Source organism: Macaca mulatta, chromosome X (genome assembly GCF_049350105.2).
Source record: "Macaca mulatta isolate MMU2019108-1 chromosome X, T2T-MMU8v2.0, whole genome shotgun sequence".
In the NCBI taxonomy this organism is placed as follows: Eukaryota; Metazoa; Chordata; class Mammalia; order Primates; family Cercopithecidae; genus Macaca; species Macaca mulatta.
This window is the reverse complement of record NC_133426.1, coordinates 109,748,288-109,765,362: the sequence shown is the minus strand read 5'-3', so window position 1 is coordinate 109,765,362 and position 17,075 is coordinate 109,748,288. Positions and strand designations below refer to the sequence as shown.

At 45.1% G+C, this 17,075-nt stretch overlaps 2 protein-coding genes across 4 annotated transcripts in view; both read left to right on the top strand.

Annotated features, from left to right (window-relative positions):
- The window catches only part of BEX1 (brain expressed X-linked 1), a 200,294-nt gene that overhangs the window by 134,831 nt on the left and 48,388 nt on the right, over positions 1–17,075 (top strand). The window lies entirely within an intron of this gene.
- Positions 3,954–17,075, top strand: part of NXF3 (nuclear RNA export factor 3) — a 47,387-nt gene continuing 34,265 nt past the window's right edge. For 2 of the 3 annotated variants that reach the window (XM_077989242.1, XM_077989241.1), the window contains exons 1-2: positions 3,954–4,065; positions 5,874–6,049. In XM_077989242.1, coding sequence (XP_077845368.1) covers positions 5,911–6,049 — 139 coding nt within the window. In that variant the 5' untranslated portion in view covers positions 3,954–4,065; positions 5,874–5,910. Of the gene's footprint in view, positions 4,066–5,069; positions 5,123–5,873; positions 6,050–17,075 lie in introns of all 3 variants that reach the window. The other variant, XM_077989243.1, reaches the window with a different exon arrangement.

Here is a 17,075-nt window from a genome sequence, read left to right as displayed (position 1 = left end):
TGTAATCCCAGCACTTTGAGAGGCCAAGGTGGGAGGATTGCTTGAGGCCAGGAGTTCAAAACCAGCCTGGTTAACATAGTGAGAATCCCATCTCTATAACAAAATTTAAAAATTAGTTGGCTCTGGTGGTGTGTACCTGTAGTCTCAACTGCTCAAGAGTCTGAGGGGAAAGATTGCTTGCGCCGAGGATTTCGAGGCTGCAGTAAGCCATGATCGCACCACTGCACTCCAGCCTGGATGACAGAGCAAGACTGTCTCGCTCTGCCAAAACAGAAAAGTAAAAATGAACTCATTCCTCCGTCTTAAATCAAGATAAATTCTAGATTGTTCAGATTTAAATGTAAAAATGAAGCCATCTAAGTATTAGAAGAAAAACAGTGAATCCCTCTATAATCTGGAAGTAGGGAAAACTTTTTAAGTATGATTAAAAATCCAGTGGCATTAGGTGGCAGGACACAAAATGAACCCCAGGCCTGAGTGCCCTCATAGACTGTGCTTTTTCCTCTGTGGAACCTGCAAGACAGTTGGGAGGGAAATTGGTGTTGTGCTCCTGTTTCTGACTAATGGTTTAATCATCTTCCCAATCTGTTATCTACTCATCAACCAGTAAGTGTCTACTGAGTCTCTACCATGCTTCACTTCCAGTGGTCTTGTGCTATGAAAGCTACATGTAAGTGCCCACAAGATCTTGCAAGTAATAATGGAGCTCTGTAGGCCAATCTGATACACATCAAACAATTTCAAGGGAAGATTCAAGGCAGCACACTTGGAAATGCTTAACAGTTTTCTGCATCAGTCTACTCATCTCTTGCTAGACCATGGGGTCTTTTCTTTTTTTGTGAGATTGTTCATACAAAATTGGGTGCATTCAGGGTGGTATGGCTGTAGACTTTTCTGAGATTATTCAGAGATTTCCCCCAGGAGCCAACTGAAGCTCTGAAGAGTACCTTCTTCAGAGGGAAGTAAAAACCACTGCTCAGTAAGAGTAGCTCTCTACCCTCAGGAGGCCAAGTATAAATGACACAGGAGGTAAGGACCCTCACTGTCTCTTACATGGCAGGGGCCCTATATTGGTTTGATGGAAATTTGGATCAAGGCTGGCTAATATGATGCTGGTCTGGGACTGCCACACAGGAATGGCTGGTGTCTTCAGAGAAAAACCCTTGATATGTTTTCACATACAGTTGGTAAAATTTGAACTATAACCCAGGCCTGTTGACTCCCAGTCCTATGCTCTTCCTTCCGTGCTGTTACCCTCATACTGAGTAAAGTTCCTGTCTACTCCTCACTTCTGCACCAGAGTCAGTTCACTCACTTTGTGTGCCAATCTCAGGAGGGCCATGCTTTTCCGTGGCTCAACACTGGAAACAATCATCCCAATCAGAGAATAGCAATTGTCAAAACTTTCTGGGTATTATTATATTGTCAATAAACATGAAAAGATATTTGAAAGAAGGCACACCCTTTAAGCCTGCAATCATTCCTCTAGTAGTGTTTCCTAAGGAAGTGGTTAACCATGTGCACATAGACTTAGACATAGAATGGCTGTCCTTACAGATTGCTCACTTCAGTTCTCTGGCATGGGATGAGTTTGGAGGAAGAAAAAGATGTAAGGGGAAAAGGAATCAGGGACAGGGAAGAGGGAAACAGCTTCACATACTCATATTCTCTGTTGTCACAACTCTACGGTTCTACCAAGGATTTTGATCATAGGCAAAGAGGGTGATCCACTACTACTCAATGATTCCCACAGTCCATAAGATATTACCCACCCACAAGCAGTCTCACGTTCTCCATAGCCCTCATCTATCTTTCTTCTCATCGGCGGACAATGGTTCTATTTCCATGACTCAAACCCTAGAGGCTCTTGTAATACTCCAATGCTCTCTGACAATGGTTTACGATAGGAATGAAAATTGAGACTACAGTAAATCCTCACTTTTTGTCCATAGGTTCTTGGAAATGGCAACTTCAAGTGAAATGATGTATAATGAAACTCCTTTTACCACAAGTTAATTGATATAAACAAAAGTTAAGTTTTTGCTTTTATAACAATCTGTTTATAAAAGCATCACCAAATGTTTAAGTAAAGTTCAAAACACTTCTAATATTAAACACTGAAATAAATGTGAGCTATACCTACTGATATGGTTTGGATCCATGTCCTTGCCCAAATCGCGTGTCCAACTGTAATCCTCAATGTTGGAGGTGGGACCTATTGGGAAGTTATTGGATCATGGGGGCAAATTTCCCCCTTGGTGCTATTCTAGTGGTAGTGAGTGAGTTCTCTTAAGATCTGGTCATTTAAGTGTGCAGTACCTCCTCCATTCCCATTGGTCCTGCTCCTGCAACGTAAGACGCCTGCTCCTGCTTTACCTTCCACCGCGAGTAAAAGCTTCCTAAAGCCTCCCCAGAAGCAGATGCCATCTTGCTTCCTGTATAGCCTGCAGAACTGTGAGCCACTGAAACCTCTTTTCTTTGTAAATCACCCAGTCTCAAGTATTTCTTTATAGCAGTGTGAGAACTAATACATCTGCATTTAAGAAAGATTAATAAGAACAAGATAATTATCTACCCAATTATTCCAGTTCAGGGTCACCGGTTGCTAAAGCCTATCTTCAAAGCTCAGGGTACAAGGCAGGAACCAGCTCTGGACATGATATCATTGCATCACAGGGTGCACATACACACACCCACGTTCACTCACACTGGGACCATTTAGACACGCCAGTTCACCTAACCTGCAGATCTTTGTGATGTGAGAGGAAACTGGACTACCCAGAGAAAACCTAGGCAAACATGGGGAGAATGTGCAAACTTCACACAGATATCAGCCCCGGCCAGAAATCCAGTTTTTCCCGTTCAGTGTTAAAATAAAACATTGGGAACAAAATGACAACATTTCAGGACCCGCTATATTTCAGAACTGTAGAAGGTTGGTCTACTGGAATTGTAGTACACACAGGGCTGTGTGTTTCCAACATTTTCCAGCCTGTGGAAACCTGTTGAACCCTATCCTGACAACCACTGTTTCCCTATGGTCCCCAGAGTCTCCAATGGGAGCAACGAGAATAGCAAATATGCCACTCATAATGTTTTTAAATTTTCAACATTATAATTTAAAACTACTACAGCTCACTATTAAAAACAAAAAAAAAGCAATGGCTTGGGAAGCCTCAAATACCAGTGCCAAAAAAGATTAGGGCAACCAGGGCCCTGGTGGCTTTGTGTCCGGAATTGGTGGGTTCTTGGTCTTGCTGACTTCAAGAATGAAGCCGCGGACCCTCACGGTGAGTGTTACGGTTCTTAAAGATAGTGTGTCTGGAGTTTGTTCCTTCAGATATTCAGATGTGTCTGCAGTTTCTTTCCTTCTGGTGGGCTCATGGTCTCGCTGACTTCAGGAGTGAAGCTGCAGAACTTCGCGGGGAGTGTTACAGCTCTTAAAGGTGGTTGTTTGTTCTACCGGGTGGGTTCGTGGTCTGGCTGGCTTCAAGAGTGAAACTGCAGACCTTTGCCGTTAGTGTTATAGCTCATAAAGATGGCATGGACACAGAGTGAAAAGCAGCAAGATTTATTGTAAAGAGTGAAAGAACAAAGCTTCCACAGTCTGGAATGGGACCCCAGCAGGTTTCCACTGCTGGCTCAGGCACCCTGCTTTTATTCCCTTATCTGGCCCCATCCACATCCTGCTGATTGTTCCATTTTACAGACAGCTGATTGGTCTGTTTTACAGAGAGCTGATTGGTCCGTTTTGATAGGGTGCTGATTGGTGTGTTTACAAACCTTTAGCTAGACACAGAGTGCTAGACAGAAAAGTTCTCCAGGTCTCCACTAGATTAGCTAGATACAGAGCACTGATTGGTGCATTTACAAACCTTGAGCTAGACATGGAGTGCTGATTGGTGTGTTTACAATCCTCTATCTAGACATAAAAGTTCTCCAAGTCCCCACCCTACTCAGGAGCCCAGCTGGTTTTGCCTAGTGGTTGCCGCATGGGGCTTCGGATGGAGCTGCCTCTCATTCCCCGCTGTGTTCCGGCACTCCTCAGCCCTTGGGCGGTGGAAGGTATCTGGGGCCAGGGAGCAGGGGGTGGCACCCGTCGGGGAGGCTCTGGTGAGCTGCAGCCCACTGTGGGGAAGGGCCGGGGAGAGCATGGCGAGCTGCAAGTCTGGAACCCTGCCCCTGGGAGGCAGCTGAGGCCTAGGGGTAATTTGAGCAGGGCACAGGTGAGCTGGCAGTACTGGGGGACCCGGCGCACCCTCCACAGCTGCTGGCCCAGGTGCCAAACCCCTCACTGCCCAGGGCGATGGCGCAGGCCAGCCGCTCCCAGTGTGGAGCCTGCAGAGCCCGCGCCCACCAGGAACTTGTGCTGGCCCGGGAGCACCGCGCACAGCCCCAGTTTCCACCTGCAGCGCCTCTCCCTCCACACTTCCTCACAAGCAGAGGAGCCGGCTCCGGCCTCAGCCAACCCAGAGAGGGGCTCCCACAGTGCAGTGGTGGGCTGAAGGGCTCCTCAAGTGCAGCCAGAGTGGACCCCGAGGCCAAGGAGGTGCTGAGAGCAAGGGTTGCTAGCACGTTGTCACCTCCCAGCTTCAGGGTGCAGTAGTAAAAGCTTGAGAGAAATTCCGGGTCAGCCCGGAATTTAATCAGCCATTCAAAGTTGTTTCCCTGATTTATTTAACCTCTCCTAATTTCTATACTCTGAAATAAATTATGGGACAGGCACAGTGGCTCCCTCCTGTAATCCCAGCACTTTGGGAGGCCGAGGTGGGCGGATCACTTGAGGTCAGGAGTTCGAGACCAGCTTAGCCAACATAGCGAAACCCTGTCTCTACTAAAAATACAAAAATTAGCCGGGTGTGGTGGCAGGTACCTGTAATCCCTGCTACTTGGGAGGCTGAGGCAGGAGGATCTCTTGAACCTGGGAGGCAGAGGTTGCAGTGAGCCAAAATCACACCACTAAACTCCAGCCTAGGTGACAGAGTGAGACTCCGTCTCAAAACAACAACAACAACAACAACAAAACAGTCAATTCACATAGTGCTTAAACCAAGGTCTCCTGGTCCTAGGGGGATGATTTCACTTCTCCCGCTATTATCATCATCAACAACAGGATTATTTGGTGAGCATCTATGCGGGAATATAAAATGACTAGTCCCTAAGTCTTGGTAGGAGAGGTCACTGGGTATATAAAACATTTCTCAATCTTCTTTCAGTATCACCTCCCTTAGGGTGGTTTTTAGACATATTTTCCCTATCAACTACTTTCTGCCCAGATAATGAAATTTTATTACCACAGACGAAATGTTAACTCGTTATGTACTATGGACCTTTGTAGTACCAAAAATCATTCCAAAGTCTATCATCCCTCTATCCTCAAAAATCTATTTTTAGCCCCTTACTGGTAATATCACCCCTCTTGGGAACACAAAATAATGTTATGAAAGCTAAAGCTGGAACCACATTCCTGCCCCTTATTTGATGTGTGACACTGGAATCCTTTTCAGCCTCTGTCGGCCTGCCCTTGCTTATCTGTGAAAGGGAACTCATGATGCCTTTCTTAGAAAAACTGTTCTGTGGGGATAAATGAGAAATACCACACAGAGTATATGGCACCTAGTAGGATTTCAACAAATGGTCATCCAGGCCCACCTTTCTTCTCCCTGCCAGAGAAGTGATGACTGTTATCTAAACCAAGCAGCATAACTGCCACAGAAACCATCTGAAAGTGGAGCAGGAAGATGGAGTATGTGCTCACACTTACATTATACATGAAGCTTTGGGGCCATTTCTGTGTTGCAGGATGGTTTGTTAAGGCATTGGGGTGAGGTGAGAAGATTTGTCATTTTCTTCCCCATTCTTTGGTCTTCTAGATAGATATTGGAAAAGCAGTTTCCCATTGAGTCTCAAATGAAGAGAGAGTGCAGATTAAGAAGAGGCAGGAGTCACAAGCCCTTGACGCTCATACCAGACACATTACTGCCTACAGGACCTTGTGCTGGGATTTCATCTGCACCATCAGCTTCTTCAAAGAGAGAGACGTTGTTGAGTGAGTACACATAAGGGCACAATCCTAGCAACATAAAAAACTACAGGTGTTTAAGTCCTAGAAGGTCATTCTTTATAAAAGGAGACCATGTGTTGTCCTTTGAGGAGAGTAAGAGTTACATCCCCATTCCTCATCATTATTAGAGGCCTCTGCAAAATTAATTTTCTATCAGTGAGTCTCAATTGGTCATCTGTAAACTGGAAATAATGATGCCTTCCTCACAGACTTGTTGTGAGAGAATGATGCAAAATGTATAATTGCACATTCTTGGCTGTAAATATTTGTGCTATCTTAGAATAAGTGCCCCTTTACACCTTCTTTCCCCTGAAAATAGTGTTCCTGAGATTTGTCCTATAAGGTAACTTTGCGGATTTTTAGATATTATGAACCCTGACCATTTTTTGTACCATTGCCCAAACTGCTTGAGTTTGTGTGGTGAGCAAACTCTGCCATCCAGCTCTGTACTTAGCAGCAAGTGCGTTGTAGTCATATACATCCATGAAGAGAGCATAATTGTACCTCACTAGTAGGGTTGTCATGAGGATTAAATTCAGTCACTAAAGTCAAGAACATGGAGCTGGACCTTCTAAACAATGTGCTCCATCAATATTGTTAGTTGCCTTTCCTCTCTGGATCAGGGAACTAATATGGCTTCTACCCAGACCCCTCAGGTAGGACCCCTTCACTTGCATGCACATCAGAATTAGCTTGGAGAGCCTTTTAAAAACTTTTAGCAGAAACTCTCTTGTTGTTGGAAATAGGACTTATATATTAAAGTGCCTTCAAGTGATTAAGCCATAGTAATATGGGCCTCAGAAAGTAATGTTCCATTTGACACCTGAAGTGTTATGTGAAAGCTTATTTCCCCTTCATTCCACCAGTGCCAGGTATGACCAGCTTTTGCCTTTACTGACACTTAGAACGCTCATTTCCTTACACCTGCCCATTGGAAGAGCTCTCTCAGATGATCGTTAACTTAGAGATTCACAGCTCTTTTTCCTCTGTGGTGTCTCCTGTTACAAGAGCTCAACGTGAAAACATGGCATGCTTCCATGATGTTAAGCCTGAAGGTAAAATGAGAGGACACAAAATAGCTTATTATCTGGAAATAGGATGTTGATTTTTTTTTTTTTTTTTGAGATGGAGTCTCACTTTTTCGCCCAGTCTGGAGTGCAGTGGTGTGATCTCGGCTTACTGCAACCTCCACCTCTTGGGTTCAAGCGATTCTCCTGCCTCAGCCTCCTGAGTAGCAGGGATTACAGGTGCCTGTCACCACGCCCAGCTAATTTTTTTATTTTTAGTAGCGATGGGGTTTCACCATGTTGGCCAGGCTGGTCTTGAACTCCTGAACTCAGGTGATCCACCTGCCTCAGCCTCCCAAAATGTTGGGATTACAGGCGTGAGCCACTGCGCCCAGCCAGATGTTGATTTTTGTCCCTGACCCCAAAGGCCATGAATGAAGTGATGAGATGGTAAGGGACTGATGATGCTCTATTCTTCACAAGATGCCATCAGCTGGAGATGGAAGCCCCAGTGTAGGCTCCTAGGGGTGCCTCTACTTCCCTCACTCCCTGAATTATTTTCTGTGGACTAAGATTTGTGCTCTGTTTCTGGCTCTGATGGTGTTGGAATGGTGTTGGTGTGTGATTTCTGGGAAGTAGGAATGGGGAGGAATGCTAGGGAGGTGTCAGCTGTTAGGGAAGCCTTGAGAGGAAGGGATCCTGATGTAAGAAAGGAGTGAAAACCATGGCCCTAAGTCAGGTTTAGTCTGGCATGCACGTGTTGTCTATTTTTAAATTCTTTTTTTTCTTTTTTGAGACAGTCTCGCTCTGTTGCCCAGGCGCAATCTCGGCTCACTGCAAGCTCTGCCTCCCAGGTTCACGCCATTCTGCTGCCTCAGCCTTCCGAGTAGCTGGGACTACAGGCACCCGCCACCATGCCCGGCTAATTTTTTGTATTTTTATTAGAGACAGGGTTTCACCGTATTAGCTGGGATGGTCTCGATCTCCTGACCTCATGATCCGCCCACCTCGGCCTCCCGAAGTGTTGGGATTACAGGCCTGAGCCACTGATGCCCGGCCTTAAATTCTTTTTAGAGAAATTATTTTTTCAAAAAAGAGATGAGGTCTCACTGTGTTGCCCAGGCTGGTCTTGAATTCCTGGGCTCAACCAATCATCTTGTCTCTGCCTCCCGAAGTGCTGGGATTACAGGCGTAAGCCACCATGCCCAGCCACATGTGATGTCTAAAAATAATCTTATATTTCTCCTTCTCAGAGGCGTCTGAATTTCCTGTCAGGCTATGACCCTGTTTGTGTGCTTTGGAAACTGGTTTCTGACACTGTGAGTAAGGACAGCATTAGTGTTGTTCTCAGAAGGCCGAGTGGTGGCATGAGGATGGGAGTTGTGGGAGAGGATTGAATCCTTTGGAGGACACAGGTGGTCAGAGCAACTTTCAAGACCCCACTGATGGGAAACAGAACAGCCTCCTCTGGCTGAGAGGAGGGCAGTAGAGACAGCTAGGAGGGCAGCAGGTGCCTCTTAAAGCAGGAACCATACAGTGGCACATGAGGACCTGGATCATCAACTGTGGCTAAGTGAGATGCTAACCTGAGATGTTAGAGCACTTTTACATGCTTTCATGAGCTGGAGCTAGAACATAGGCTGCTGATTCCCAACTCTGCACTCTCCTCATGAATTACTGCAAGCTGCCTTTTCAAAGGAAAGGCAGACTTGTTTCTTGCCATCTTGAAGACAGGGTTTCCTCATCTCAAAAAAGGGGATAGACACTGCTCCCTTAAAGAGTGGTCCTGAAGGTAAACTGCCATCTTGTGTGTGCAGAAAATAAGCCAAGTGCAAATATAATCCCATTCATGTTAATGAGACCCAGGGGTGATTGGAAAGTGGAGGGATCAGCCAATGGTGCAGTTTGCTCAGAGCACAGAGTGCTTGGCACACAGGGCTAGAAATGTGGGCTGGGTCCATGGGGAAGGAGGTGTCCTTGGCAGGGAGAAAAGGTGGGCTGCTTTTGAGGATGTTTTGAAGGCATGATTATCTTCATCTGCTTTCCTAACAGCACCAACATTATCTGGAACCATTCTTTGTTTCAAGGGCTATATTTGGCACTGAGGCTCTGTTGCTATGCAACAGGCTCCTCTGAGCTCAGAGCATGATGCAGGGGTACTGATCTGGACAGCTGCGTCCACAGAGTCCTGGAGAGGGGATGACAAAGAGGGGGTGGGAGAAGGTCTGGGAAGCCTGTACAGGAGTAAGGTCCTAGGGTCTGCAATGGCCTACTCTGGGAGGGGCCGACTGTATGGTGTAGACATGTCAGTCAACACTGGTGAGGGACAGAGCAAGCAAAGGAGATGGATTAATGAACAAAATATATGGAGTTAACATAAAATGAAATTTATGTTTAGTCTTTTAATATACATAGGAATTTTCCAAACATAACTGGCAAAAGACTCTCCAAAATGTTTCATAAGTTACTCTGAAGAATAACCTGTTTTGTCATTTCGATAATTAGGGGCTTTAAAGCAATCCTAGGCAAAAAGAACAAATCTGGGGGCATCACATTATTAGACTTCAAAGTATGCTACAAGGCTATAGTTACCAAAACAGTATGGTACTGGTATAAAAGTAGGCACAAAGGCCAATGGAACAGAATAGAGAACCCAGAAATAAAGCTGAATACTTACAGTCAACAGATCTTCAAAAGGCATACAAAAACATAAATTGTTCTACTTAAATGGTGTGCAGTAGGAGAAATTTTTCAAAAACATAAATTGGAGAAGGGACAACCTATTTAATAAATTGTGCTGAAAAAACTGGAAAGCCACGTGTAGAAGAATGAAACTAGATCTCTATCTCTCACCTTGTAGAAAAATCAACTCAAGGTGGATCAAATACTAAAATATAAGACCTGCAACTATGAAAATTCTAGAAGACAGCATTGGAAAAACTCTTATAGACATCGGCCTATGCAAAGAATCTATGACTAAGACTCCAAAAGCAAATACAACAAAACCAAAGATAAATAAATGGAACCTAAGTAAACCAAAAAGCTTTTGTGTTGGGAGAAAAGCTGAGTGTTGGGAGAGAAGCTGAGGCAGGGCTTGCATGTCTGCTAGACTTGCTGGCTCCTTGCTTCTAGCACTCCCATTATCTCAAGCTGCCATATGTTTCTCATTCACTTGATACACTGTTTCCTTTCAACCACCACATCCCCACCACCTGTTTGAGCACCAATAAACAGCATGGGCTTCCAGAGCTCAGGGCCTTCACAGCCTCCACACTTGCATTGGCCCCCTAGTCCCACTTTCTCTCTCAAACCGTCTTTTTCTCATATCCTTTCACTCCACCAGACTTCATCACTCCCACAACCTGGTGTTGGGTCTGATCACCCCAACACTTCTGTGCAGCAAAAAAAACAATCAGCAGAGTAAACAGACAACCCACAGAAAGAGATAAAATATTTGTGAACTACACATCTAACGATGGACTAATATACAAAATCTACAAGGAATTCAAATGAATCAGTGAGAAAAAAAAAACAAAAACAGTCCCATCAAAAAGTGGGCAAATGACATGAATAGACATTTCTCAAAAGAAGATATACAAATGCCTAACAAACATACGAAAACATTCTCAACATCACTAATTATCAGGGAAATGCAAATGAAAATCACAGCCATACCACCTTACTCCTGCAAGAATGGCCATAATTAAAAAGTCAAAAAACAATAGATCTTGGCATTGATGTGTGGCAAAGGGAATGCTTATATGCCACTGGTGGGAATGTAAATTAATACAACCTCTCTGGAAAACAGTATGGAGATTCCTTAAAGAGCAAAAAGTAAATCTACCATTCGATCCAGCAATCCTGCTACTGGGTAGCTACTCAAAGGAAAATAAGTCATTATATAAAAAAGTCATTGCATACATATGTTTATAGCAGCACCATTCACAATTGCAAAGATGTGGAACCAACCTAAGTGCCCATTAGTTAATGAGTGGAGAAGTAAATTGTGGTATATATAAACCATGTAATACTACTCAGCCATAAAAAGAATGAAATAATGTCTTTTGCAGCAACTTGGATGGAACTAGAGACCATTATTCTAAGTGAAGTAACTCAGGAATGGAAAATCAAATATCATATGTTCTCATTTACATGTGGGAGCTAAGCTATGAGGACATAAAGGCATGCTGAGTGATATAGTGGACTTTCAGAACTCAGAAGGGGGAGAGTGGGAAGGGGCTAGGGATAAAAAGTCATTCATTAAGTACCATGTACACTACTTGGGTGACAGGGGCACAAAAATCTCAGAATTCACCACTATTTAATTCAGTCATATAACAACAACAAAAATTACTTGTACCCCAAAAGCTATTGAAATAAAAATTAATAAAGAACAAAAGCAAAAACAAAAATTAGGGGCTTTAAATTTTAGGAAAGAAAAACCAAAAATGAAATGGAGACCAATGACTCTTAGCTCATCGCATCCAGAATTACAGCTTTAGAAACCTCAGATGAGGAATTGCCAAAAGTGATAGGAGGAAGAAAAGAACCCAGCTTGATGGCATCAGCCATGGCGTTCTGGAATTTTCCACACATTGTCAGCAATTCCTCTGTATCCATCACTTTTTGGCTTTTTTCTTGTTGTTGTTTTTCTGAGAGAGAGTGTCGCTCCATCGCCCAGGATGGAGTGCAGTGGTGCAATCTCGGCTCACTGCAAGCTCTGCTTTCTGGATTCACGCCATTCTCCTGCCTCAGACTCCCTTGTGACTGCCAGCAGGTTGTAGTCCAGACTTATGCCACCCGAGATGATCTCTTGGAAATCCCTTTAGCTAATCCTGACCTTAACCTATATACCGATGGAAGTTCATTTGTGAAGAATGGGATATGAAGGGCAGGTTATGCCATAGTTAGTGATGTAACTGTACTTGAAAGTAAGCCTCTTTCCCCAGGGACCAGTGCCTGGTTATCAGAACTAGTGGCACTTACCAAAGCCTTAGAACTGGGAAAGGGAAAAAGAATAAATATGTATACAGATAGCAAGTATGCTTATCTACTCCTACATGCTCATGCTGCAACATGGAAAGAAAGGGAGTTCCTAACCTCTGGGGGAACCCCCATTAAATGCCACAAGGAAATTATGGAGTTATTGCACAGTGCAAAAACCCAAGGAGGTGGAATTCTTCACAGCATTCTACAAAAACCCAAGGAGGTGGAATTCTACAGCAGCATAAGCAGCTGGCAGAGGCAGCAGAAAGGAAAGAGAGAAAGAGACAGGAAGTCAGAGTGAGAGAGGAAGAAACAGAGACAAAGAGAAGGAGACAGGAAGAGACAGAGAGACAGAAAGTCAAAGAAGGAAAGAGAGGAAGAGACAAAAAGGGAGTCAGAGAGAAAGAGAGAAAGAGAGAGACAAAGGAGAAGTTGAAGAGAAAGAAAGAGAGATGGAAGTAGTAAAGAAAAAACAGTGTACCCTATTCCTTTAAAAGCCGGGGTAAATTTCTAAATGTCTACCCAGCCAAGGTATATTCTTCTTATGTGGAACACTGACCTATATCTGCCTCCCCACTAACTTGGACAGGCACCTGCACCTTAGTCTTTCCAAGTCCCAACATTAACATTGCCCCAGGAAATCAGACCTTATATTTAGCCCTCAAAGCTCAAGTCCGTCAGCACAGAGCCATACAAGTAATACCCCTACTTATAGGGTTAAGAATGGCTACTGCTACAGGAACCGGAATAGCCAGTTTATCTACTTCATTATCCTACTACCAGAGACTCTCAAAGGATTTCTCAGATAGTTTGCAAGAAATAACAGAATCTATCCTTACTCTACAATCCTAAATAGACTCTTTAGCAGCAGCGACTCTCCAAAACCGCCGAGGCCTAGACCTCCTCATAGCTGAGAAAGGAGGACTCTGCACCTTCTTAGGAGAAGAGTGTTGTTTTTACACTAACCAGTCAGGGATAGTATGAGATGCTGCCCAGCATTTACAGGAAAAGGCTTCTGAAATCAGACAATGCCTTTCAAACTCATATACCAACCTCTGGAGTTGGGCAACATGGCTTCTCCCCTTTCTGGGTCCCGTGGCAGACATCTTGCTGTTACTTGCCTTTGGGCCCTGTATCTTTAACCTTCTTGTTAAATTTGTTTCCTCTAGAATCGAGGCCATCAAGCTACAGATGGGCTTATAATTGGAACCCCAAATGAGCTCAACTAACAACTTCTACCGAGGACCCCTGGACCAACCTGCTGGCCCTTCCACTGGCCTAGAGGGCCCCCCTCTGGAAGACACTACAACTGCAGGGCCCCTTCTTTGCCCCTTTCCAGCAGGAAGTAATTAGAGGGGTCAATGGCCAAATTCCTAACAGCAGTTGGGGTGTCCTCTTTAGAGGGGGGATTGAGAGCTGACAATGTGCCAGCAGCCCTCGCTCACTCTTGGCACCTCCTCAGCCTCAGCATCCTCTCCAGCCATGCTTGAGGAGCCCTTCAGCCTGCTGCTGCACTGTGGGAGCCCCTCTCTGGGCTGGCTAAGGCTGGAGCTGGCTCCCTCTGCTTGCAGGGAGGTATGGAGGGAGAGGTGCAGGTGGGAACTGGGTCTGCGTGTGCCACTCGTGGGCCAGCATGAGTTCCAGGTGGCCCAGGCTCGGTGGGCCCCGTGCTCGGAGTGGCTGGCTGGCGCCACCAGCCCTGGGCAGTGAGGGGCTTAGCACCCGGGCTAGCAGCTGTGGAGGGTGTGCCAGGTCCCCCAGCACTGCCGGACTGCCTGTGCCGTGCTTAAATTCTCACTGGGCCTCAGCCACCTCTCCCACAGGGCAGGGCTCTGGACCTGCAGCCTGCCATGCCCTAGTCCCCCAATGGGGGGAAACCCATGCAGCCTAAGCTTCCCCGACAGGCACCGCCCCCTGCTCTACAGCGCCCAGTCCCATCAACCGCCCAAGGGTTGAGGAGTGTGGGCATGCAGTGTGGGACTGAGGAGCAGCTCCGCCCATGGCCCTGGCACAGGATCCACTAGGCAAAGCCAGCTGGGCTCCTGAGTCGGGTGGGGACTTGGAGAATTTTTATGTCTAGGTGGAGGATTGTTAAGTGCACCAATCAGCACTCTGTATCTAGCTAATCTAGTGGGGACTTGGAGAACTTTTTTGTCTAGCTAAAGGATTGTAAATGCACCAATCAGCACTCTGTGTCTAGCTCAGGGATTGTAAATGCACCAATCAGCACCCTATCAAAACAGACCAATCAGCTTTCTGTAAAAACAGACCAATCAGCTCTCTGTAAAACAGATCAATCAACTCTCTGTAAAATGGACCAATCAGCTCTCTATAAAATGGAACAATCAGCAGGATGTGGGTGGGGTCAGATAAGGGAATAAAAGCAGGCTGCCGGAGCCTGCAGTGGCAACCCGCTGGGGTCCCCTTCCATGCTGTGGAAGCTTTGTTCTTTCGCTCTTCGCAATAAATCTTGCTGCTGCTCACTCTTTGGGTCCGCACCGCCTTTATGAGCTGTAACACTCACCGCGAAGGTCTGCAGCTTCACTCCTGAAGCCAGTGAGACCACAAACCCACCAGAAGGGATGAACAGCTCCAGATGCACTGCCTTTAAGAGCTGTAACATTCACCGTGAAGGTCTGCAGCTTCACTCTTGAAGTCAGCAAGACCACGAACCCACCAGAAAAAAAGAAACTCTGGACACATCTGAGCATCTGAAGGAACAAACTCCGGACACACTATCTTTAAGAACTGTAACACTCACTGTCAGGGTCCGCAGCTTCATTCTTGAAGTCAGTGAGACAAAGAACTCACCAATTCCAGACACAGAAGCATGTGCAGTGCCTTTCTTATCCTTGGGAATTGAGCACTCTCAATGTGCTTAGAAAGTTGTACACAAGCCCATTTGAGGCCTTTTTCCCTTTTCCGATGGAATGTCCCTGAGAGGTCATGCATCACCATTTTGTTTCTTAGTGCATATGCCCAGGAATTTTCTTCTCCCTGGCATCTGGTTTCAATGAACACTTTAATGTTAATAGCTGTGTATCATCAAGAGATTGTCCCTCCAGGCTGGGTGTGGTGGCTCATGCCTGTAATTCCAGCACTGTGAGAGGATGAGGTGGGTGGGTCACGAGGTCAGGAGATCGAGACCATCCTGGCTAACACAGTGAAACCCCATCTCTACTAAAAATACAAAAAATTATCCAGGCATGGTGGTGGGTTCCCATAGTCCCAGCTACTTAGGAGGCTGAGGCAGGAGAATGGCATGAACCCAGGAGGCAGAGCTTGCAGTGAGCCAAGATTGTGCCACTGCACTCCAGCCTGGGCAACAGAGTGAGACTCTGTCGCAAAAAAAAAAGAGATTGTCCCTTCCTGGTGCCCTGGCATAGGCCGCTGAATTATCATTTTTGGAGAAGCAGTGTGATAATTGTCAAACTGTCACCAGACATTCCTAGTGGGTGGGGGGAGAGTCCTCTTCTGTCCTGCTCATGCCTATCTAACTACCTGTAACATTTGGAAATGGTGAAGCTGTTGGAGTGTTGTGGGAAGTCAGGGACTCTGAACAGAGGCACTGGCTGGAGCCGTGGCAGAGGAACATAAATTGTGAAGATTTCATTTTAATATGGACATTTATCAGTTCCCAAAATTAATACTTTTATACTTTCTTATGCCTGTCTTTACTGCAGTCTCTGAACATAAATTGTGAAGATTTCATGGACATTTATCAGTTCCCAAATAATACTCTTATAATTTCTTATGCCTGTCTTTACTTTAATCTCTTAATCCTGTTATCTTCATAAGCTGAGAATGTACGTCACCTCAGGACCACTATTGTACAAATTCATTGTAGAACATGTGTGTTTGAACAATATGAAATCTGATTGTATAACATAGGTGTTTGAACAATATGAAATCAGTGCACCTTGAAAACGAACAGAATAACAGTGATTTTGGGGAACAAAGGAAGACAACCAAAGGTCTGCCTGCCTGTGGGATTGAGCAGAATAGAGCCATATTTTTCTTCTTGCAGAGAGTCTATAAACGGACATGCAAGTAGGAGAGATATTGCTGAATTCTTTTCCCAGTAAGGAATATTAATAATTGATACCCTGGGGAAGGAATACATTCCTGAGGGGAGGTCTATAAACGGTTGCTCTGGGAGTGTCTGTCTTATGCGGTTGAGATAAGGACTGAAATATGCCCTGGTCTCCTGCAGTACCCTCAGGCTTATAAGGGTGGGGTGAAGATCCTGCCCTGGTAAATTTGAGGTCAGATCAGCTCTCTGCTCTCAAACCGTTTTCTGTTGTTGAAGATGTTTATGAAAACAATATGTACATGACTGAACATAGACCCTCATCAGTAATTCTAATTTTACCCTTTGCCTTGTGATCTTTGCTTTGGCCTTTGCCTTGGGATCTTTATTGCCCTTTAAAGCATGTGATCTTTGTGACCTACTCTCTGTTTGTACAACCCCTCCCCTTTTAAAGTCCTTAATAAAACCTGCTGGTTTTGTGGCTCAGGTGGACATCATGGACCTACTGATATGTGATGTCACCCCTGGAGGCCCAGCTGTAAAATTCCTCTCTTTGTACTCTTTCTGTTTATTTATCAGACCAGCCAACACTTAGGGAAAACAGAAAGAACCTACGTTGAAATTTTGGGGGCTGGTTCCCCCGACAGTGGAGTTTGGTGGCTAATGATAATTAAAGCATTAGAGTATATTTGAGAAGACTTCTCACAGGAAGTGATGTTTAAGCAAAGACCTGAGGCTAAAGAATGCCAAATGGAAATTATAGGAGGCCATTGTTTTGGACTAACCTTTTGCACTAGGCCCAAACAGCATAGACTAAAAATCAAAATGGAGTCACCCACGCAAAAGTTCCCTTTTTTTTTTTTTTTTTTTTTTGAGACAGAGTCTTGCTTTGTCGCCCAGGCTGGAGTGCAATGGCACAATCTCAGGTCACTACAACCCTCTACCTCCCAGGTTCAAGTGATTCTCCTGCCTCAGCCTCCTGAGTAGC